At 39.6% G+C, this 23,306-nt stretch overlaps 1 protein-coding gene across 4 annotated transcripts in view; it reads left to right on the top strand.

The window, feature by feature from the left end:
- tbc1d22a (TBC1 domain family, member 22a) overlaps positions 1 to 23,306 on the top strand; it is a 168,527-nt gene that overhangs the window by 140,552 nt on the left and 4,669 nt on the right. For all 4 annotated transcript variants that reach the window (XM_026923074.3, XM_026923078.3, XM_026923077.3 and 1 more), the window contains one exon: positions 8,989 to 9,084. In XM_026923074.3, the coding sequence (XP_026778875.1) occupies positions 8,989 to 9,084 (96 nt within the window). The remainder of the gene's footprint in view (positions 1 to 8,988; positions 9,085 to 23,306) is intronic.

Here is a 23,306-nt window from a genome sequence, read left to right on the forward strand (position 1 = left end):
AGCACTACATATCTCTAGCCTGTGTGAGTTCACAGTTTATACTACGGTTAGGTGTTTAGCTAATGTTGTTGATGTTTGCAGTATGTGGGAAATGGCAGCTTAGTTTGTGGGTTTGTGATTGAGTGCTATTAACATATTTGTCTGATATTTATCATGACAACTAGCTGAGGTTAGCTTGAGACCAGGTTGTTGTAAATGTATTTTCACATAATCACACATGAAACGTCTGCTTGTTGATCCACCCTGATGTGATTATTATTATTATTTAATAACCATGTGGTCTGGAGTGTGTTATTCTGCTTATACCACAGCCATTTGCAAATGTTTAATTTATTAATGACATGTCACACAAGTTTATAGGTAACGCTGTGGAACATCCACAAGGCAAGTTAATTCCCATTATCACGTACGTTATAGCAACAATAAACAGTCATTCCATCACCCACACTTCCTTTTCTCTCTCTTTCTCAACAAACACAGCTTGCCATTTTACTGAGAAACTGGAAAGTGTACTCTGCTCTGTCCTGAAGAGTTTCCAGTGTTGGGAATCTTTACAAAGCACCGTGACTGTTACAAAGTGCTGACGCTCGAGACAGCTTCCATAAACGTTAAATAAATGTCTCCTAACAAAAAAACTTGCATGAGCTGCTATTAGAACAAACATATTAATATTACATCTATCTTCCATGTTATAGCCAGAAGAGCTCTTCATGCCGTGTGGTTATACAGAAATAATGCACACCTTCTGACCAATCAGATTCCAGAATTCAACTGTGCTTTGGTATAAATGTTTTATTGCAGAAAAATACGTGTACAACTGTACATCTTGACTACATTAACTCACCTCTTTGCTGGCAGTTTTAACAATTAGTCTGAATTACAATATCAACAGTGTGCCCAAATGAATAGGTTTTTTGCGTGGATAATATACAGGCAGTATTATTTCAAACAGCAACCTGTTCGTGTGTTCAAAAGAGAGATCCACTGCCTTATAACAGCTTACTGAGTAAAAGAAACATTGACAAATTCATAACCACTTACATCTGTAGACTTAATATTATTATATGAGACACTTGAAACATACTTATTGTACAGAAGAAATCCTTTATTGGCTGATATTTATATCTAGACCTTATATATTGTCTGATTTTTTTTAAATTTTTTTTGGAATTCTTTGGTCCTTGGCCGAAACAAATAAACAAAACCAAACTGAATTTCACTTTAATGTTAGTACTGTAAATCCAGTTTCTTGTGCTGAAAAAGTATAAACGGTCAATGAAACATTCCAACACAGATTGATCATTAGTAGTTGTAAAAATAAATTGTGGGCTTTATAAATAAACATGACAGTTTGCATTGTGATACATGCGAACCCCTCTACACACGCTGCAAGCAAAATTTGTTTTTTAATCAGGAAAAGCCAATTTTTTAACCCAATCACAACACAGCAGGTAGCTCCAATTGAACTTTTTTTTTTTTTTCCTCTGAATGAATGTAAGCATCTTTTATAACCACAATGTTTATAACACACTCACACACACACACACACACACACACACACACACACACACACACACATATGTATATATGTGTGTGTGTGTGTGTGTGTATATATATATATATATGATGTATATGTATGTATTAAAGGTGTAGTAAAGGTGATTAAGTTAATGAGTTTTCCAGCAGCCTTGAGTGCAGCTTTCTGTGTTCACATTGTATTTTGTGTTCACATTGCTTTCTGTGTAAAATATAGTGTATATCAAAACCCCAAAGCAGTTTCAGCTTTCAATGATACCACTTTAATCAAAGACTCATCCTCTCCTGACTCCTTAACCCCCTATAGCCTTTCATACTCCAGTGCATATCTGAGCACTGTGTATACAGAAGCTCTAGCTGGAGCATTATAGCTCCCAGACAGTAAGAGAACGAGTGAGAATTGTGTCAAATTACCTTACAGACTGTTATGCCTACAGCCTCGAGGGGGAGTTCTGTTTTATTCTTTTTTTTTTCTCACAAAACTCTGTTGTGCATATTCCCTCAAATTCTCCTGCCTGAAGCCTGTCCAGATCACTTGCTGTGCATTTAGAATTCTCTGTTAAGTGAAAACGGCTTAGCGTTGGTGCTAGGAAGTGCGCTGTCCCTGGCTCCTCAGGCTGGCGATTGAGTAGTGAAAGTGCTGAACCCAAGGCCTGGAGTATGTTGGAAGGAAAAGAGCCAGAAGCAGTTGGGGGAGTGCACAGCCATGCCGTAAATTACCAGCTTCAGCAAGAACAGTCACTCGTGCTGTCGTCAATATGGCCATGTACTCCCTGCTGTTCTGCTCTAAGCTGCTTAGTTAGCTCAACGAGGTACTGTAGGAGCTGTAATGAGCCTAAAGATGGACACGGACACGACAGGCTTGTCTGCGCTATGCTTCCCCGAGGAGATAAACTTTAGGTTTAGCCTACTCTGACAGCCCTTTCCATCAGCATTATATTCATGTAGGCTTTCACTTTGGATACAGATGAAGTCAGATATGGAAAGAATCCTTGACAAATCCCAGTACTTTATGCACTCTTTCATATAAGTGGGTAGACACACACATCCTTTGCATGCTGCTGAGAAAAAAGTTGTCTTCTCTTTTTTCCATCTCTGACAGTGAAAATCTCATCGTCAGGCACAGATGCCCCACTGGGAATTTTGACCAGTAACCCTTAACCCTTTAGCCTGTTCTGCTGAACTCTTTCAAATGACTGGCCTTTGTTTTCTGACACAGAAAAGCCAATACCCAGCGGCCAGGACCCGGGTCAGTGACACGGGCCTTGGAACATCAATATTTCATCCCTTGTTTCTCTATAAAAACCTCAGACGCTCCTCATCACAGTAGCCCCATGTTCCCCATCATGTTTCCCTCATGCTGTAGCAGACTGCTGGATTACTGAAATAAAATCAACCAAGAAACCCTGTGTTCCATTGACCATGTCTTGCAGAGTCAAGACACTGTCCTGAGTGTCTCGATGGGTGTTTTCATACTTGGCCCTAATAATTGAGTCCGCCCCCAGGGCCGCTTCTGGGCTTTTTGAGGGAAGGGGATCACAATAGAAGAATTTCTTCTGAACCGTGGATCGATTGTACAATTCCATATGTCACTTTTGTGCATGCAGGTTTGCAAAGTGGTAGACATGAGGTTTGTCCTTTGGCACCAGCACTTTTTTGATGCACAGCAAGTCATCCTGTCGGAATACCTTCAAACAAGGAGCTGTTCTTGTACAAGAAGGTTTTTAGCCATTTATGTTCTCAGTGCAAGTATTTGCACCACAAACATGAGCTAAATACAGTGCTCCAGTCCTGTGAAAATTTGGTTTCATATATCACTAAAGTATTCCGTCTCCCGCACTGACTATAACAGCCCTTTCCCCGGCATCACAAAACTTGAAACAGTAAGTAACATAACAAGTTTTTACTCGGCATACAGTGCCGAGCATGGATAGCCCCCACACCTGATACGGACCGCACCATGGTTCGGTTACAGTGAACCCCAGACCACCATTTTCAAGAGGACCAGCAACTGGATCTTTCACAGGTTTCACACTTTCACCAAACATACCTTGAATTACCTTGTGTGCTTTGAGGTTGCAGGGACAAAGGATTCTGAAGATAAAGATATGAATGTAGTAGTTATGGCTTTTAGAAATGTTATAAGCTTATGATACATGGCTTGATTGTTGGTAGGATATGTCCTCAGGAAGCTGGATAGGAAAGTATGGATTGTAAATGTTTTATTTCGATCTGTTGCAGCCCCAAGCACTTTGAAAAAGCTTTATTATTATTTTTTTTTTCCAGAGGTTCAGTGTTAGCTGCTCTCTGCACCATATCTCCTATAAAGGGCTGAAAAAATTCCCTGGTATGGAAGTGAATTGTGTAGCCATCTCAGCTTCAAAGGATTCAGTTTGATCATGGGCACAAAGTGAAGAACTTCAGCATACTTCAAACAGGCAAAATCAAGAGCAAGAAAGCACACGAATCAGTTCCTGACATTTGCGTCAATCTACAGATCTGTTCATCTCAATACTGTGTCTCTTGCCAAAAAGCGAATCAGAAATGGTCAGAAGGCTCCAAGTTCCTTGAAGCTAACATGGAGTTGATGTCAAAGCTTCAGAACTCGATACCAAAATGCAATGGAAATGAATGCTTCAGATAAGTGTACTGTGAAGGGATCAGACTGAGGTGGACTGGTTGGAATAATCAGTCCCTCTGCATCACTTCTCTCTCTTGGCATTATCCTTATTAATCAGTGCTACAACCATGTTCACAAATGTTCAGTTACATGGATTGGTGCACACACACACACACACACACTGCAGACAGCAAGTGCTAGCCAAGAGCAAAAACACTTTACTGTGACAGTGCGAGTCTCATATCTCCTAGGTAGAGGGAGTTAATAAAGTAATAAAGTGCTGTAGCAGTGTGTGTGTTTGTGTGTCACAGTTTGATACCCTCAGACAGCCGTCCTCTCAGCCGCTCTGATTAAGGCCGCGAGGTTACACCAATAGGCAATCATCACCCAGCACATAACTCAGAGAGAACTGCCCTCACTCACTATCTCTCCGTCTCTGTCCCTTTTCCTCACTCTGACTCACTTTCTTTCATTTCTTGTTGCCTGTCTTTCACAGCATGGGCTGATGGATAGCTAGGTAGGCAGGTAGGTAGAGTCGTGTTTTTTTTTTCTTTCTTGTCCTTTCAGCCCCCTCAGGCTTTTAAAACTGTGTGTGTAGGTGAGACTCATGCTTCCTGCATTGCTTTCTTTAGTATGGTTACTTTTCTGGTATAGTTATGTTGATTCCTAGAAGATGGTGTCTAGTGCGAGATTTGTTTAGGGAGGTGAAGAGTTTGGCTGTCCGAATGACCAACAGTGGGCGTGGTGCCACATAGGTGCTTACGTAGGCTCTTCCTTTCTCTGCGGGCTCTGATGCTTGGAAGAAACTGTTGCCTGTAGTATTTGCGTCGTGTCCTGTAGCGATTGTGTTAGTCAGCCCATTGTCAGGCCCCTTCAGCACCAATTGAGGATGGTAAATGGAAGTGCGATAATGATCCCCCCGATTGGCTGTTAGGACTAGTGAATGGAGAAAGGGAAAGTGAGCAAAGTAAATGCCTTTGTCAAATGGATATAGACATAGTGTCATCTTATTTTTCAGCTTTTCTTTTTTTGATGTTCTGCTTCCTAAAATTTTTGCAATGACATTCGCAAGTATTCCTTTAATTTTCAACTTTTGTAAATTCTGAACAGACTAATTTTGGTTTATTTGCTCTTTGGTTTGGTTTCACATTTTAGATGATTAAATGAACCAAAAAGTCAAAAGAAAAAAGGATGATGGGCATTTAAAAAAAATCACCCAGCCATGGAGAACATGGAGCTGGCGTTAATTATCTAATAAATGATTAGATAAATATATGAATAACTAGTTTTTAAAAGCATTTTCTGTATCGCATCTAGCCTTGGTCCCTGGAGGACTAGTGGTTAGGCCACAGTGCTCTAACTGCTGCGGCCCGGATTCGGTTCCCGGCCAGGGAACCAACCCGAGCCTCTGGGGTTGCGTGCAACAGTACACTTTCAGTGCCGGTCCCAAGCCAGGATAAAATTGGGAAGGGTTGTGTCAGGAAGGGCATCCAGCGTAAAAACTGTGCCAAATCAAATACTCGGACCAATGACCTGCTGTGGCGACCCCTAACGGGAGCAGCCGAAAGAAGAACAACATCCAGCCCTAAACACACAGCATGTTTAGTTGACTTCCTCCAGTTGGGTCGATTGATGGTTGAATCACTTTCTCCCTGCAATCAAACCGTGTTTGCTTGTAAATTTCAGACGAGTTATTTTGATGATTGCTGCGTTCTCAACTGTCAAAAAAGGGGAGAATGCACCAGTGTTCAGTTCAAACAGACTAAACACTGCATATGTGAAGCATCCTCAGATTCTGATTAGACCATTTATACTGATTCAGACTGAATAAAATGGTACCCAAGTTAGTTTGTTTGGTTACATCCCAATCCTCTTTTTACTGAATTATGTCAAAAATATGGCACTGTAGGTATTCAAGTGAACAGTTTGTATACTTTTTTAGCTGTATACTTTTTTCTGCAATATTGGGTCTCTACTAATTATCTTCTCATGATTACTAATACTGCCACCATGTGGTATGGACAGTTACCCCTGTCATACATGTTTTCTTCACTTCCGCTTTACAATTTTTTCCAAAACAGAGTTTGATACTTGATTTACCAGACCACAGGCTCACAAAGCTTCGAGTGCCTCATTGTAGGTCAGCGACATATGCAAGTTAAACCTTGGTAGCTGGTAATGGTGCTTCGTTTCCTGATGTTCTTCTCATGAAGTCTTCTAAAAATACACACTGAAAGTAGACCTGTGTCTGAGAGTCATATTTTGGGAACTAGGATTGTTCATATGCAGAGTAGATGCTGTGGAGTCTGTGATAAATGGAAAGATACGTCAAGGTGAACACTGCAAAGTTTGGCGTGCGTATGAAATCACACAGAGATTTTTCTCTTGCTGTTTTCTATATTAGGTATTCGTGCTGTGTGTGATATGACAATAAAAGTCAATACCTCTGCATGTGGCTCAGTGGAGTGTGTGTATGTGTGTGTATGTGTGTGTATGTGTGTGTGCGCGCTCCCTTTCTCCTGGTTACTTGAGTGTATCAGCGGCTATCCTCCACTGTCCCCACTAATTAAGCCTCCATAATCAGCACTGCTCCCCAGGGGATAAGCAGAAAAATAATTAAAATGACCAATTAGGATAGCCAGTGAAGCCCTCACTCTATCATTCTGGTCTTCATTCTTCATTCATACTCACAGAACTACCTTTAGTGGTGCAATATTGTCTTATTTAATAGCTGCTATATTTATCATTTTATTTTCCCGAATGTCTGGAATCTCAGGTGATTTTATTTAGACATCATGTCTGTGTATTTGTAATAACATGTTATGGAGTGCTTTTTCTGCCTTTCATTTGTGACACCCTGATTACTTATTCATACACAAAAGCAGATCACTATTGTTCATTATCTTTCATTAGTGGATACATTTTGTTACCTCTACCTAATACCCTAGTGTACATACATAATGTGCATATGCACTACGTTCAGATTTTTTCACTGTTTTTCTACATATAGTCTAAAAACCTCCACAAAACCAGAAAACAGGTGAATTTTCAACATGGTCAGTGTAATGGGTGTTTGGCTTGACCTCAGTTTTATGTTTCATTTTTCCTCTACTCCCTCATATTCCATTTTGTCATCTTATTTTTATTTTATGTACTTACTCCTACCTTTTTCTTCTCTGTTTATTGGAAAAGCAGTCAGTAACAGTGATGGTAATGCTTCTAGTAGTATACACATGTTTGAAATGTACTTCTGTTGTAATGGGAATGTATTGAGCATGCACGTGGAGTTTTATTTCTATAGATTTTTAACTCTCATGCGCATTTCATAAAATGGAAATCCTGCCCAGTCGCAACATGATTAGAGTTTGCTCTTAGCTGCTGGTCATAGGCCAGTCATTTAGGGAATGGAATTTTATCTCCGTTCTGCCGTGTGGAATTTGCGAAAGATTTTGACCATAGGCTGTTGTTGATATATGTAAAAGTGCCAGAGCACAGTGCAGCAATGTGCTGCTTTTTCTCCACGTGATTAGACTTATGCAGGCACTCTTGCAGCCTCAGCTTGTCTGTTGAGTGTCTAATTAAGTGGATTTCACGCTCGTGTGGTCACTTTGACAAGGAGGTGACAGAAGATGACTTCAGGCTAATTGCGCGAGACAGGACACGTGGCCCCAAAGTCTACTGCGGTTTCGAAGGCCATAGTCAGGAATATTTCCATTGCTCTCATTTACCCTTGAAGGGGAGAGCCATCTTGCTTGTTTATTGGCAGAAAGCAGGGCAGCCATTGATTTTCATTAAGTCCTGTCTGTGGCTGGCATAAAAGATGATTGTGGTCTCTGCTGTGTGAAGCTCTCTCACAGCCGGCTGTAGGAGCCATGCTGCTCACGCCCTTTGTAGAATCCATGCTCTTTGAACAACAATGGCTGCTCTCCTCCTGTCTGTCTGTTTGCACATGCTGACTCATGTTTGCCTGCATTTGCAAACTAAAACAACTTTGTGCCGTGCACTGCTTACAGAGCACTCATATTCTCCCAGCGCTGGTTATCACCTGTCCTGATTTGTGTGTCATGTGTCCTGTTTGGGCTCTAGCTTTATGCTGGGATAATATGTACATATGGAGATGAGGGATGTTATCTTTGTGTATGGGGTTATCACCATTCAGGCTGCATAGGATCAGCCAGTTCATTTACTGAGAGCATTAAAAAATGGATTTATTCAGTTTTAGTTTATTTATTTAGTATTGCCATTTTATTTTTTTTTTCTAAGTTTGATTTCTAGAATTTCCTCCGCCTTTAGATTTTCAGAAAAGAGATGCAGACACAAACTACAGAAAAGTAGATGGGATTTATTGAATCTTTGTGCATACAGCCCAGATGTATTCACTTACGTTCTCCTTATGAACTCCTCCTTCATCCACGTGTGCCCTCTTGCGTACTCTATAAGAGATAACTTTCCTTAGCAAACCATAGGAACAGCATTCCTCTAACCCTGAAGCCCCTGTATCTATCCAAAATAAGGTCACGTCTAGAGGCCCTCTTCAAGGAATAAGCTCCTGATCTATCAAACGCTCATATTATTCCAAATACATGTGGTTTTCTTTAGTATGTACAGCATATTTCAGTATTTTCTGAATGCAGTGGTTCATAATGAACCTTGTAGAAGAATATAATAGATGGTTTCACTTGAGTGAATGGGGGACGTCCTGAAGCCTTCGCAGTTTATCTAACCTTGGCCCAGTTATTTCTCAGAGGGCTTGAGGATTGCTCATTAATCCACTCTTGTTCTGAGCTCATGTTCTGATGATTCTCCTGCTCTGTTTTGTATGTTGCTGTCAGGCCGAGCCCGAGGGCTTCTCCCACTTCCACCTGTATGTGTGTGCTGCTTTCTTGGTGCACTGGAGGAAGGAGATTTTGGAGGAGAAGGACTTCCAGGTGAGTTTGGAAATATTCCTATCTCTGTATGCGAGTGTGTGTGTGTGTGTGTGTGTGTGTGTGTGTGTGTGTGTGTGTGTGTGTGGTGTGTAGTATGTTGTCTTTGCCATGCCTCTCTCAACTCCCAGAGCTGCAGTAAGTGTCCTCGTTCAAGCCCCTCTATCCTCATTAACTCTGGGGGTCACTGGGTTGTTGCAGGTGCATTAGCGTGATGACTGTGGCAGCTGCTTTAAGGTGACATTGGGTGGTTGTCCCCTCATACTCTCTCTCTCTCTCTCTCTCCCTCTCTCTCTCTCTCTCTCTCTCTCTCTCTCTCCATCCCCAAGATAAATGTTAAGTTAAGAGCTTAGATGAGGAAGATTTGTGAGTTTCTGAAGTCCCTCTTGGTTGCTTATGCCCTGAGGCAGCACCACATAGAACCCACTTACTGCCTATGACTTTATCTCTAGGTCAGTGTTTTCCAGCCCAGTCTTCAGGGACCCTCAGATGGTCTGCATTTTTTCTCACAGCTCCCACCCCACCTGAACCAGCAATTCAGTGTTGGGATCTGGGGGAGAAATAATGGAGTGTTTGCAGAGCTCTGGGGACAGGTTGGGGAGGCTGTTTTAAGCTGATCTCTAACTGTACCACATCTTATTAGTGCTCTTTTTTTCAGCTCAGTACACACCAATTAGCACATTTCTCTCTTGCCAGCATTGTGTGTCAAACACTTATACATTACTTTGTTCCCTTTTGCAGCGTCTTGCCTCACTAGTCTCTTGTTCTTCATGCTCTCTTTCTTCCTCTCTGCGTTTTCTGTTTTCTCTCCTTGGTGTCTTTGTAGATTCAGATTGTGTGCCTGAGTATGCATGTATTTGAGGAGTTGTGTGTGCATGTGGGTGTGTTGAATATGCAGTGTGTCAGGGGTGCATGGTGTATGTGGTGTGTTGCAGGGCAGGCGGTTGATCGATTGTGTTTACAGTGCCCACTGATTCAGTATGATCCTCTGCAGCACCACTGCAGCAGCCAGCCAGGCTCCGCTTGGCATTCACAGAGCCACCCACAAGCCAGGGGCACACACATCTGTCTCTGCCCTCCTCGGGTCTTCTACACCAACACAAAGTCTCTCTTTCACATTAGTCTCTGTTCAGCCACCCTCTCTTTCACTTACTGTAGACTGCAGTGTACTGGAAAGAGCTGCTTTATTTAACCCCTTAAAGTCCTAGCTTATTATTTACTTATTCATCTTAAAGTATATTGTTCAGTAACAACAGTGAAATTAATGAGAACTGTATGTTTACATGAACAAAGTGTAAGTCCAGATCTAACAAACGGTGCTGAGGTAAGGATGCAGAGATAAGGTGAGATAAGGTGAGGTCAAGGATTTGGTCACTTTCCAACTCCCACCCACCAGCCAGCTCTCTTCGATCATGCAACAGCTATGAACCGGGGAGGGTGTAGGCTAACATGTGCTCCCTTCAAGATACCCGAAGCACTCATGCTGCGTCACAGGACAGTGTAACATACTCAGTAGATGAGCTCACAGATGCCCATGATTGGCCATTGTTGCTGTGATTAACAGGGGACAGAGAGTAGGCCATCCTTCCCACCCAGAAAGCACTGCTAATTTTGCTTCCTTGGATCCCTGCCACAGATGGCTATGACATTGTCATCATTTCAACTCACAATCTCCCGGTGATAGGGCAAACTCTTTTCTGTTGCCCACTTAGTCCATTTATGGTATTATACTGATATCAGAGCTTTGGGTGTCTTCTGATACTTGATACTGATCCAAAAGTGCCATCATTATAGCAACCAAGCTGACTCTCTCCAAGCTCCTGTTGCTTAAGATTGTAAAACATGAGCAACGTTTGGTAGTGTGTTTTAATACAAGTTGTGTTCTGTTCCTACATGCTTGATGTGTGTCACGTCAGCATTGCAAGCATAATGCAAAACAAGTTAGTGGATCAGACCAGAAAACAGGCTCAATCTGATGCGATCTACCATTTCAGGCTGATATCTATTGTGCCATGTTAAAAAAGTATTACCAGTATTAACAACTCTTTCAGTTGATTTTGCAATTTCTCATACTCACGCACCAACTTAGCCAAAAAGTAATACACAGTACTGTTTCCTTGGGCATTTTCCTTGTCGATAAGCTAGACCTTCATTCTGTAAAACTAAGCCATTGTTTTTATTTAAACATTTCCTTTTACTATAGTTATAGTACGTCTATTATTTCCACTGATGCACCATTTCACCTGGCAATGCACTACATTGTAATCATAACCACAGCCTGCATGCATAATAGAATATGCACTGAAAACAACAAAAACAATCCAGCTTGCCTGGTTACCTATAACCAGCAATATACAAGCATGGTTGCAGCATGGAAAAGTCATTTCCAGGGGAAAACTGCAGACCTAGCAACACTGGGAAGAATATGGAACTGTCAGCTATGCACGCTATTTAGTCAGACATCAAGTTTTCTGAAGCACACAGTGTCTCTTTAAAGTCTCATCCACAGCATTTGATTGACAGGACTACCTCCTCGACAAGGGAAATGCAAACTTGCAAATTCAGAAAAAAAAGGGTGGAAAATGTTACTGTAATTTCTGTCCAGAGCAACGATACTCAATATCATCTTTTAAATTATTTCTTTAAACCTGACGAACTATACAGACAATTACTAATAACTCATAAAGGCGCTTACTGAATGAGTCAGTATCAAGTGTTAGTCATAAGAGATGGAAGTGAATGCTTTGTGTTAGGAGTTATATGCTAGCTTTTTCCTAAAATAAATGATAGGATGTATGTATGGATTTAAATACGACAGGACATTTAAAAAGAAAGAAAGAAAATCAACAGTGCGTTGGTGTGCTGCAGTCTGACAGTAGTAATTTGCCACCACTAGCAATTTTATTATTTATTAAAGAATGACACATTGTACTTTTTATGGTTACATTAAATGTTTTGGAGCATCCTCAAAACAACAAAAAAGGTCCTGTTATCACTTACGTTTATAACAGATGTAAACAGTCATCCCCTCCAGGCTTTCTGTTTTCTCTCACTTGAAATTAATGACAAAAAAAATTACAGCTTGTCAAGTTCTGCAGAAGCCACAAAAAAGTAAAGCCCTGTGTTCCTGAAAACTTACAGGAAACTGCCTGTTACAAAACGCTGACACATATTTATTTATTTAAATTAAATAATGATTTAATAATGTACTCTTTAAGTAACACAGTGTGCTCTTTAAGTAACAACCAGAGTGAGACACTCCTGGGCAAAAAAAAAAAAAAAAAAGAGGGCCAAGCCCAAAATGGCAAATATTAAGCTTTTAAATATGAAGCTTTTAATAGTCTTAACAACAAATCATTGGTCAGAAAATGAGTAAAATTAAACAGATGCACTCCTGAGAGCTCCTGTGACACCATTTGCTCGTTTACTTTTGGAAAAAACTAGAAACAGGGAAATTCACTTCTATAGTCTTCTTGTACGCAAAGGTGAAATCATGATAATGATTAAAATGTTTGATGTAAAATTCAAACTAACACATGTCTGGGTGTACAAAATTATTTTTTTCTTGAAAGATCAGTGATTATTTGGGTATCTGCCACACCTGATACAAGGCTTTTAAAGAAATTAAAGGGAAAAGCTCCCAGACTAACTTCCTTTATCTATTTGTTTAATTCCTTGTAATTTCCTGACCACTGATTGTTGTTAAGACCATTAAAAGCTTAATATTTTTGACATTTTGGGCTTGGTCTACACTGTACCTGTACAGCCCTTGCTTACCAATCTTTCACTAATTCCTTTCCTGTGGAATTCTACTAACTCTCCCGAGTCGAACGGTTAGAAAACCATTTGCCCCTGAGGACAGCGATATACAAGTAGTGTAATAGTGTGTAGGTTGAAACATGATAAACCGTACGGTGTACTGCACAGTCCTCGCTCCTGCTTCGTCCCTAATCATGATTCTCACTCGCTCCTTGGCCTTGTGGACTCAGACCACCATAATGGATTGTTAGTGGGCTGTTTTGAAAGTACCCTTTTGAACACTCTTTCAGGGACAGCTATAAATCTCTGCAAAATGACTAGGAAGCTTAATGCAAAAGTGTACATGAAAATGTCTATGAAGTTAATTACATTTCCAACAACTGAAAGATGGAGACTGAAGGGAAAGACCAGTGCTGAGAAATTAATATAGTTCCCATCTGATAGTGAAAACTGGATCTAGTGTTATTCATCTCCTTTATATCAGCATACCAGAAATCTGATTACCAGCCTGCTCTTTGGTGGAGACAGTATTCCTGTTGCCAGCAGATTGTATGAGAGCGCTTCATCCTACCTGTAAGCTGATGGGTGACCCTGTTCATTCTCATCTTTGTGTTCATTAACAACCAGGTGTTTGCTGTGAGTGCAAGAATCGCAAAGGTCACGATGAAATATTTTCTTACTGATTACTGCAATGAATGGTTTCCTGCCCTCTGATCACTTAATCATAGCTAGTTATATGGATGGGTCATATCCAAGAATGCTTTTGTGAATAGACAAATACTTTAATAATAATAATAATAATAATAATAATAATACCATGGTTAAATGTGCACTTCCATTAGCAGTGAAACAGAATACAATCCAAGCATTCAGCTGATCAGTTCAAGGTTAAAGACCATGTTCAAGGGTGAGTGCTAAGACTTTAACGTTCATCCTAGCAAAAATAAAACCTAACAAACAGAAATCTCGAGTAAATATGCAGCAGTGGGATGCAGACTCTGTAACACACATGCAGGTCGAGGGGAGTTGGAGTCTGCCTTGAGAAGTCAGAATAAGGCACAAAACCAGCAGCAGCAGTAATCATGAATGTCAGCTGGGTGGTGGTTTCTAGGTGTTAATGCAGTAATGTGACAATAACAGCACATTCTTAATGTAATCCTTTTACAAATTGGTTGTCTAATGTCCGTATGGCCGATATTGTCACTGTTTTTCTGCTGCTCAAAGTGATCTATAAGTCGTATTTATTACTTTCTAATTATCATCACCATTGACATTTTTGTATAGTGTTAGTTGACACCTCACTGTAGGGCTCTTTAATCTTTGTCAGTCAAAATCTTCCTTCTAATAAATAAAGTACTCTGACGTTAACTGTATACTTGTCTAACGTTAGCCAAGTTGAACACACACTGATAGAGTTTATTTCACATTAACTCAAAACAGTCTGCATTTACCGTGACCGAAAGTGAGGACTTGTCAGTGGAGAGCTTGTGAGATGGGGGAAGGCAGATGGGGATGGGGCTTCCAGGCGGTGTCAGTTAATATTGGAGAGTTCAAAACACCTGTGCAGATCATTTCAGATTAATATGTGGCTCATCTCCCATTTTACCTGGGAGAAAAAGACTGCCCTTTTGGCATATTTAGAAGTCCTAACTAATATTAGAGCGCTCTGATATTAAATTCCAGAGCTCCTGTGCAAAATGAGTAAAGGTTGGCAGGTCTGGTAGTATAATATAATCAGAGTAAACATCACCAGATATTGTAGCAGTGTAAGATTGTAGACACATGTAAACTCTTATATCACAAGTCTAGGATGCACCTTTTTATCACCTTTTAAGCAAAGGACACAAATCATCTGTTTCTGCAGATGGATTTTTTTCCCCAACATCAGAAGAACGTTTCAACGTTTAGAAACTACAGAAACTGCTCAAATTCTCCTACAAGTTTCGTGCAGTTTCTGACATGCAGCATTCCCCACAGGCCACAATCAGTCTGCATATGCCAGGCTCGAATAGCCTTGTTTCTTATGAAAGCAAAGGCATTTTGTAATAAATGTCCTTCTAGGGTAATGCAATACTGCAGTCAGACCTGTACTGTTAATTCATGTCAGGATAAAACTGTCCTCATTAATGAGTATGTACGATGAGAAAAAGAGCATCAGTGATGCAGGAGAGAGAGAAGAGCAGAGCAGAGCACAGAGGGCTCCGCATGCAGCAGACACACACCTACTGTATTTCTATTCCGAGACAGTGTGTGTAGCTCAGTCTGCCTGAAGCAGTCATTCTCTGTGTGGTGACCTTTTCTGAGGCATTGTCCCTCCACTTCTGTTACTCTGGGTCACTGCACTGTAGTTTTATGGGAATTTAAAAGTGTCCCTCCTGTCGTGCGGGTCAGCGTCTGCCCGCCGCACACACTCGTTCCCGCCTAATTAAAAGAGCACCTCTGCCGATCGATACTTCCTGCTCTGATTTCTCTGTTTGTCTCAGGAGAAAGAGAGCAAAGCAAGAAAAAAAAAGCACACTCAGGAATTTGATGCTGTGTTTTAGTGAGCTAGTGTCTGCTTTAGTGAGAATAGCCCAACAAAGATGTCGTCTTGATTATTGTGTTTTGGCGCAGGTAAATCTGCGAGCATGGAGATGCTGTGAAATGAGATTTGATCTGTGAGACGCCTGGCGCCTGCCACGACAGAGTGCCACCACACGCCACGCGCACAGCCAAATGCCAAAGCCTGCTGGCATTTAGCAAGGGCAATATGCAGTAAATGAGCTCTCATTAGGGGTTTGTTTATCACATAATGAGGAAGCCTTTGGAGGAGCTAATGAAATGGACCGAGAACCTTTTCCTCGCTTTTTTGATTTTCGTTTACTGACTAATTTGCTTTTTTTTTTTTTTTGGTAATTTGTTAGTTTTTTGCAGATGAGCACATTTTAGCCATCTTGTCTGCTGGGAGATTTGTGAGATAACACTGGCTGTCCTGAACATATGGCTTAACAGTATTGTGAGACTTTCTTTAGCCATCACCTCTCAGTGCCCGAGTCTCCACACACTGCAGATATGCCATATGCCACCTGCCCTTAACTTACCTACTTGCCAAGGAGGGCACAGCTCCCTCTCGCATCCAAATCAATTATTCTGCTCTCTTACTTCCCAAGCCACCCCGGTGCAGGGCCAGAGGTCATGACCCTCATCTGCTGCAGTGTGCAGCACACCCATTAAGGAATGTGGGTCAACATTGTGCCTTGGAGCTTCATCGTAGTGACAGATTCGTCTCTCGGGTGTGAGGCGAGGATAATGTGGTTAAGCGTGGATGGATAGGTGAGAGAGAGATGGAGAGAAATCAATCCCACTTTAGAGTTTTAATTGGTTGATTTAAATGGAGTTTGCAGCAGCGAGGGAACGTGTTGAGCCCTGTGGCAGGCGTTAATGTGTGCGTCTTGTGAACTATGGATGGGCTCTGCTTGCATAAGTACCCTTTGAAACTCTGGTTTAAGGCTACAGCAATATCTGTCTTATTCTCCTTGAGGCAACGAAATTAGCGTTAAGTGAATGCAGATATTAATTAAAGCACCCACATGGATACAGAGACTGTGATGGGAATATATTCTACTAAAACCCTGCGCGATATATTTGCACCTTGCTTCATTACTAGCCTGCAGTGCTGGCAATCAGGGGATGTATTTGGGGTCTAAGTGCTCTTCGGGTTCTCCTAACACTTCAGGCTAAATTCAAACGTGTGTCACAGTCCACTTGCACTTGCTCGTTTTCTGCCCATTCACACGCACAGACTTTATTTACCTGCATTAACATGTGCACTTCTTTGGTCCGCTTACTACATTTCTTTTCAGCCTTGTTGCCTTTAGTGAATAGCATCTCTCTTACTCACAGCAGAAACAGAAAAAAAGGAAGTTGCATTTCATTTCCTGCGCTCATGTCTTACATAAGAGGGAATGAATAAATAAAACCACAAGTAAAGGGAAGGAGCACAAGAAGGATGAAAAAAACCAGCACTTTGCAGTTGTTACATTCATTATGCCGCTAAATTAAAAACCAGCAACTATCAGCTCTTAATGCTTTGTCTTGTTCCACATCAGGTGGTTCAAAGAGCCAAAACTAAATGGATTCGCTGTCGTTGTGAATAACTGGGAGCACACACGCTCTTAATTTATTGTGCAGGCATACTGCCTGATTGACTTACTGCTTAGGGCTCTCAGCATTCGTGTTGTTCTCACAATGGCTTACAGAGTTGCGTTATTTAAAAAAGTTAACTACAAAACAACACTCTTCACTGATATTGCACCCGATTCTACCTAAAGCTGCAAACTGCTCATGACATCTTACTGATGTATAAATGTTTGCAAAATAATGAGCATTTTCAGAGCACATTTTTACTGCAAGTCAAATCTTAACACGGATGATTTGGTTATTATTTGCTTTAAATATGCATGATTCAGTTCCAGAATTTTCTCTATAAATTATGAATGTGCTGTAGCTACACGGAAAAGAATTAAGAGAGTGTAATCTCAACATTTTAGTTATTTTGTTGTATGATAAATATGTTTTTCATATAATCAAATAATAAAAATTTAACTTTCTAGTAGTTTTTCACACAAATGACATTTTCATTAAAACATACACGCACACCAGCTCTGATGGTAATGTCGATTGTTATTGATATTATTGTTAATATAGCTTTACCATTATTGTTCATTATTGTATTTGTATCCATAATAACCTTTCTTTTTTTATTTTATTTTAATTTTTTTTATTTATTTATTTTTTCTTCCTGTCTTCTTGCGTATTACGTAACCGCATCTCTTTTAAGTTCTTGGTGTTTTTAATGTTTGTATTAGTCTGTAATTAGTTACATACTAATTAAAGAAGTCTCTACAGAGCGATGCTGATCATATTTCTCTTTGTCCCTAGAATGAGTTATAGTGTTGACTCTATTAGGGGAGTTGAGAGATTGAGTTGTAACCCTCCAGATTAATAGAAAGCCCATCTCATTCATCAGGAAACTACCAATTTTGTCCAAACGCGGCCTGTGAGGCGAGCCTCGTTTAAGGTGCGCCTAATGATTGATTATCCTTTAGCTTTGCTTGTTGCAGAGTGAGTGCCATCCCTCCCCTTCTGAATCGTCTTTAATACAGTTTGTTGATGGATTGTTGCCGTTGTAGCAAAAGAAGGGGAGGAGCACTTTTTACCAAAATAAAGGAGAAGTAATTACACACCTGTGTGATGTCCTCATACCCCCAAGCTTAGGCTACAGCCTCGCAGTCGTCAGCTCATCAAAGCCCTTCGAAACAAAGCTGTTTATAAAGTGGCCTGTGATCAATCACCCTTCTCAGCTGGTTAGTCACATGGATGTTTAAAACATGAGGAGCTGTAGGGCTGTGCCTCTGGCATTTGATGAAGTGAGCGCACTGCTGGTCCAGAGTTCGCTCATCGATTCCTACAAATTCAGAGGAACCCGGTGAGAAGAGGCCAGAAGTCATCCATTATCGTGGTTACACTGCTCCGAAGCTGTGTGAATCACTCCCCTTGGCCAAACTGTAGTCTGCTTGTGAAAACTTACCAGGAACAGTCATTAGTGAGATGTCATCGGCGCTGGCAGTTTATCAGTCCAAGAGTGTCACTTTGTTCAAAAGCGGCATGGAACAGGCCCATAATTGAGCAGCTCTCCCATCGTTATCGGTTCAGCTCAAAATCCACTGTGCTCTGGACCAATTATGTTGGCTTCTTCATTCAGTTGGAGAGCAGAATTAAATCAAGTGAAGATAAATCACAAACAGAAGAGAGCAATAAAAAAACACATTGCACGCTGGCAACAGAGAAGGTCAGTGTGAATGCAGTCTCATCCAAGTGATGGGGGTTGTTATCTTTGCATGGATTTATTGCAATAATTGAAACCACGGAAAGCATTCCCAGTTCGAGTGTCCTGATCATCACCCTGGTTTTGTTTCTTTGCATGCTTTGTGGTAATTGTAATTAGTGTGCAATTTAACAGCGTGACTTGATTAAGTACCGTCCCGGCTTATCATACTCACACTGGTGCATGGCATATGCAGGAGCAGCATGACAGATATCATGGGAATGCCCTCATCTGCTGTCTGCTCATCTAATATATACCACGTCAAGAGCGTTTCGCTGCTGAACTGGGGACAAGGAGCGTCGCTAAAGCTACGCTGGATATTAATGATGAACTTTGATAACTGTGTTACTCTAGCACATTAGCTGACACAAGCGTAATACTCATCTAAATTTTACAGACATGTCCCTAAAGTGCATGTCAAATGAACTGTCCCTGATCTATTAGTCATGCTCAGAAGTTACGCAGATCTTCGGATTACATAATCATTTTTATATAATCATTTGGCTTGGTTCATCGCATGTAATTAATATCTTAATCTTCTTATTAGATGTAAACTGTGATATGATGACCATTTTGATTAGGTAGATGGTCTCATTATGTGTGTAGCTGATGAGAGTACAGGCCTAATGATATGTAATGGATGTCTAAGAAAATTAAGAAATTTGAGAAGTGTTGATGGAGCTGGATATGGATAGTTGATGTTTGTCATTTAATATCCTTAATGTAGCATCATTAGGGAAACAAATTAATACCCACTTACATCAGTGTTTTTTAAATGAACAAATGAATAACTATTTCATACATCAATACATACAAAGGGAATGTAGATAATAGAATAAATGCAGAAACAATGCAAAAATATCTGCAGCAATCACTGTTAAAAACAACAACACCAAAAAAACTGTCCATAAGTATTCAGACAGTGACACAGTTTTCATAATGTTGCCTCTGTACACCACCACAATGGATTTGAAATGAAGCAGACAAGATGACTGCAAAGGATTTGCATCCAAGTATTGAAATATTCCTAATATTTATGATCGTTAGTTTGTCCAATTACTTTTCAACCTGTGAAAATGGAGAGACTATGTAAAAAAAAAAAGAAAATGGCTGTAATTCCTGAAAGGTTAATGCAATTTTTGTTAAACCCCTTGAATTAAAGCTGAAAGTCTACACTTCAGTCACATCTTGATTGCTTCATTTCAAATCCACTGAGGTGGTGTACAGAGGAAAATGAACTAAAATTAACTAAATTAACTAATTAAAATAAGATTAAATTTTAACGAAAATTAAAATTGTGTCACTGTCCACCTACTTATGGATCTGACTGACTTATGGATCTGATTGTGTGTGTGTGTATATATATATATATATATATATATATACACACCGATCAGCCCTAACATTAAAACCACTGACAGGTGAAGTGAATAACATTGATTATCTCGTTACAGTGGCACCTGTCAAGGGTTGGGAAATATTAGACAGCAAGTGAACAGTCAGTTCTCAAAGTCGATGTGTTGGAAGATGGGAAATCTTGGGTCCTGGCATCCATGTGGATGTTACTTTGACACGTACCACCTACCTAAACATTGTTGCAGACCAAGTACTTCATGGCAACAGTATTCCCTAATGCCAGTAGCCTCTTTCAGCAGGATAATGTGCCCCGCCACACTGCAGAAGTTGTTCAGGAATGGTTTGAGGAAAATGACAAAGAGCTTAAGGTGTTGACTTGGCCTCCAAATTCTTCAGATCCCAATCTGATCGAGCATTTGTGGGATCTGCTGGACAAACGATCCATCACTTAAGCATTTAACTAGCTTTTATTATTTGCCTTACTTTTACTGGCACATTATTTTTACATTACTTTTATATTTGTATTTTAATTATTGTACTTTTATTCTGCTACACACTTTTTATGATTTATTTTCTTTTTTTTTTTTACTTTACATTTATATTATTTTCTTCTTTGTCTCCCTGATATTATTTATTTCATTATTATTATTTGCTTATTTTACTTTTTTATACCTTTTCTTTCTTTGTTTTTCTTTTTTTTTTTACTTCACACTCTAAAGCACTTTCATACAAATACTACTCTTGTATATTTTCTTCGTTTAGTAACTGATGTTATTGTCATTTGCCTATTTTACTATTTCACTAATTATTGACTACATTGTTCCTTTATTTCTGTTTTTTTCCCTTCCCACACTATAAAACTGTGAAGGGGGAAAAGCTGCATTCTGAGCTGCATTTTTAAATAAAAGTATGAAAGGTGCTATATAAATAAAGTTTATTAACAAAGGTAGGAGCTCGTAGCCGTCGCAGCTCGGTGAACCGTGGTACATTATGACACATAATTTGTATAATTAGTGTAAAAAGTCTGTTTGGACTGTGACTGAACCTTTTTTTCCCTGGAAAATGACATACAGAAAGTGGAAGGCACTGTGAGTTTGGTGTTAACTGAAATATAAGCTGTTTTTGATGCTCACAGGTGACCCACAGATAAACTAATTGAATTTAATCCAAATAAGGTTGCTAATCATGTGCATAATGAACAGGATATAAGTAGCTCAGCAGACCTAATGCTGTGAATGTATTAGACTTTAAATAATCCTAACATTCCCAGCAGGCTCCTCTCCTCTGCTTACAATCAAAAGCGCTTTTGTTTCCAGGCTGTGACTGGCTTCCAGAGCTGAAAGGATGGCTTATGTCTTTCACCTGTTAAGTGGATCTGTTCCCTGTTTCTGAGTTCACTACTTTACTAAACAGCCTATAATAATAGATTTAGAAGTAATTGGTAGTTCTGGGTATTTTTTTCTTCTGTCTTTCCTAGAATTGCTCTATTCCCATGAGGAATCATTTTTCTGTATTTAGGTTTAGTAATCCTGGTGGTGTGTGTTGAATACTTTAATTTAGGACACATCTCTGCTCACAGCCAATAATTTTGAGTTTCTTTTCAGTATTCTAGTCTCCTAATTGGCAGCCCCCCTTTTTTTTTGGTTGAGAATTTAAATAGTATTGCAGTTACACATTTGTGAAGATGTGTTTTATGGTTGTATAGTATTTTTTTAATTATAAGATTACAAATAAACCAAATTAATGATTATTAAACCTAGTTCTAGACCTTTTTTCTACCAATTTCATGCTTGAATTAGTCTTGTTCTGTTGGCAAATACTTTTAAGCAAAATTATCTGCTTAATAAAAAGAAAATGTAAAGCTTAATGTAAAGTAAATGAGAAAAAGCAACTAAAAACAGGCTGAATAAGCTAATATTTGAGTTAAAATAATCTCATCATAAGAAAAATTGGATAAATTTGCCCATAGTCAAGATATTTTTATTATGTTATTTGCAGGGTAAATATATCTTCTCTTTCTCGAAGCATTAAATCCTTATTGTGTTTCTGCTAATTGCATTAGCATTTGTCTGGAGAGATTTCATATTGTTTTTAAATATATGATGTTTCTAAGCATTAATAAGTGACAAAGTATTAAGTATTTTTTTTTTTAATTTTTTAATATTGATTTATAATAGTGGTATAATAGTGTAATAGTATAATAATGCATTCTCATATATATATATATATATATATATATATATATATATATGCAGCTAATTTAGCAGATAATTAAAAATACATAGCTGAGCAGTTGTGAGTTACAGGATGTGTTGTGAACCTGTGTTTATTTTTTTCTTTCTTCTTTTTTTACCCTTTTTTTTATTTTTGAACATTTCTGTTAGTGTATGCGTTTGTGTAGAAGTTGCTGAATGAAATGAAAGGCTGCTAAGATACTCTAATGAACACTGCTGTTAAACAAACATTAATAATGTTCTCACTTTGTTTTTCTTTTTTTTATTTGAAGCTCATTGTTTTCTCCACGAAGCCTGATGTTTTTGAGTGCAAATGCTGATAAAAATGATGGAGCTCAGCTGCCTGCCTGAATACAGATTAGAGCTATGTGGTGTGAATTGTGAACATGGCTGCGTTCTCGCCCACCTGCCATAAAACAGAGAACTGAGAGACAGGACAGCTCGTCTGAGTCAGTGATAAACAGCGAAAATGCCTTTTCTAGGCAAATAAACAAAGTGATATTGTGTGGAAGTAGTTACTGATATCCAGCAGAGATTATGGGAGTCACTCTGTTTTGTATAGAATCTCAAATCGTATTCTAGTGCACTGTGTAGTGTCTACAGTGCCACTGTTGTACCCTATCTAGTGAGCATATAGTATAGTGAATAGGAAGACATTTCAGATTTGTGATATACACTTACGGTCCACTTTAATAAGAACACCTGTACACCTGCTTATTTATGCAGTTACCCAGTCAGCCAATCATGTGGCAACAGCACCATGTATAAAATCATGCAGATCCAGGTCGAGACCTTCAGTTAATATTCACATCAAACAAGAATGAAGAAAGTGTGATCTCTGTGACTTTTACCGTGGCATGGTTGATGGTACCAGATGGGCTGGTTTGAGTATTTCAGTAACTGCTGATCTCCTGCAATTTTCACACACAACAGTCTCTAGATTTTACACAGAATGGTGCAAAAAACAAATAACATCCCATGTGTGGAGGGTCTGCAGGCTGAAGCACCTT

This window comes from Pangasianodon hypophthalmus, chromosome 18 (genome assembly GCF_027358585.1).
Source record: "Pangasianodon hypophthalmus isolate fPanHyp1 chromosome 18, fPanHyp1.pri, whole genome shotgun sequence".
Taxonomy (NCBI): Eukaryota; Metazoa; Chordata; class Actinopteri; order Siluriformes; family Pangasiidae; genus Pangasianodon; species Pangasianodon hypophthalmus.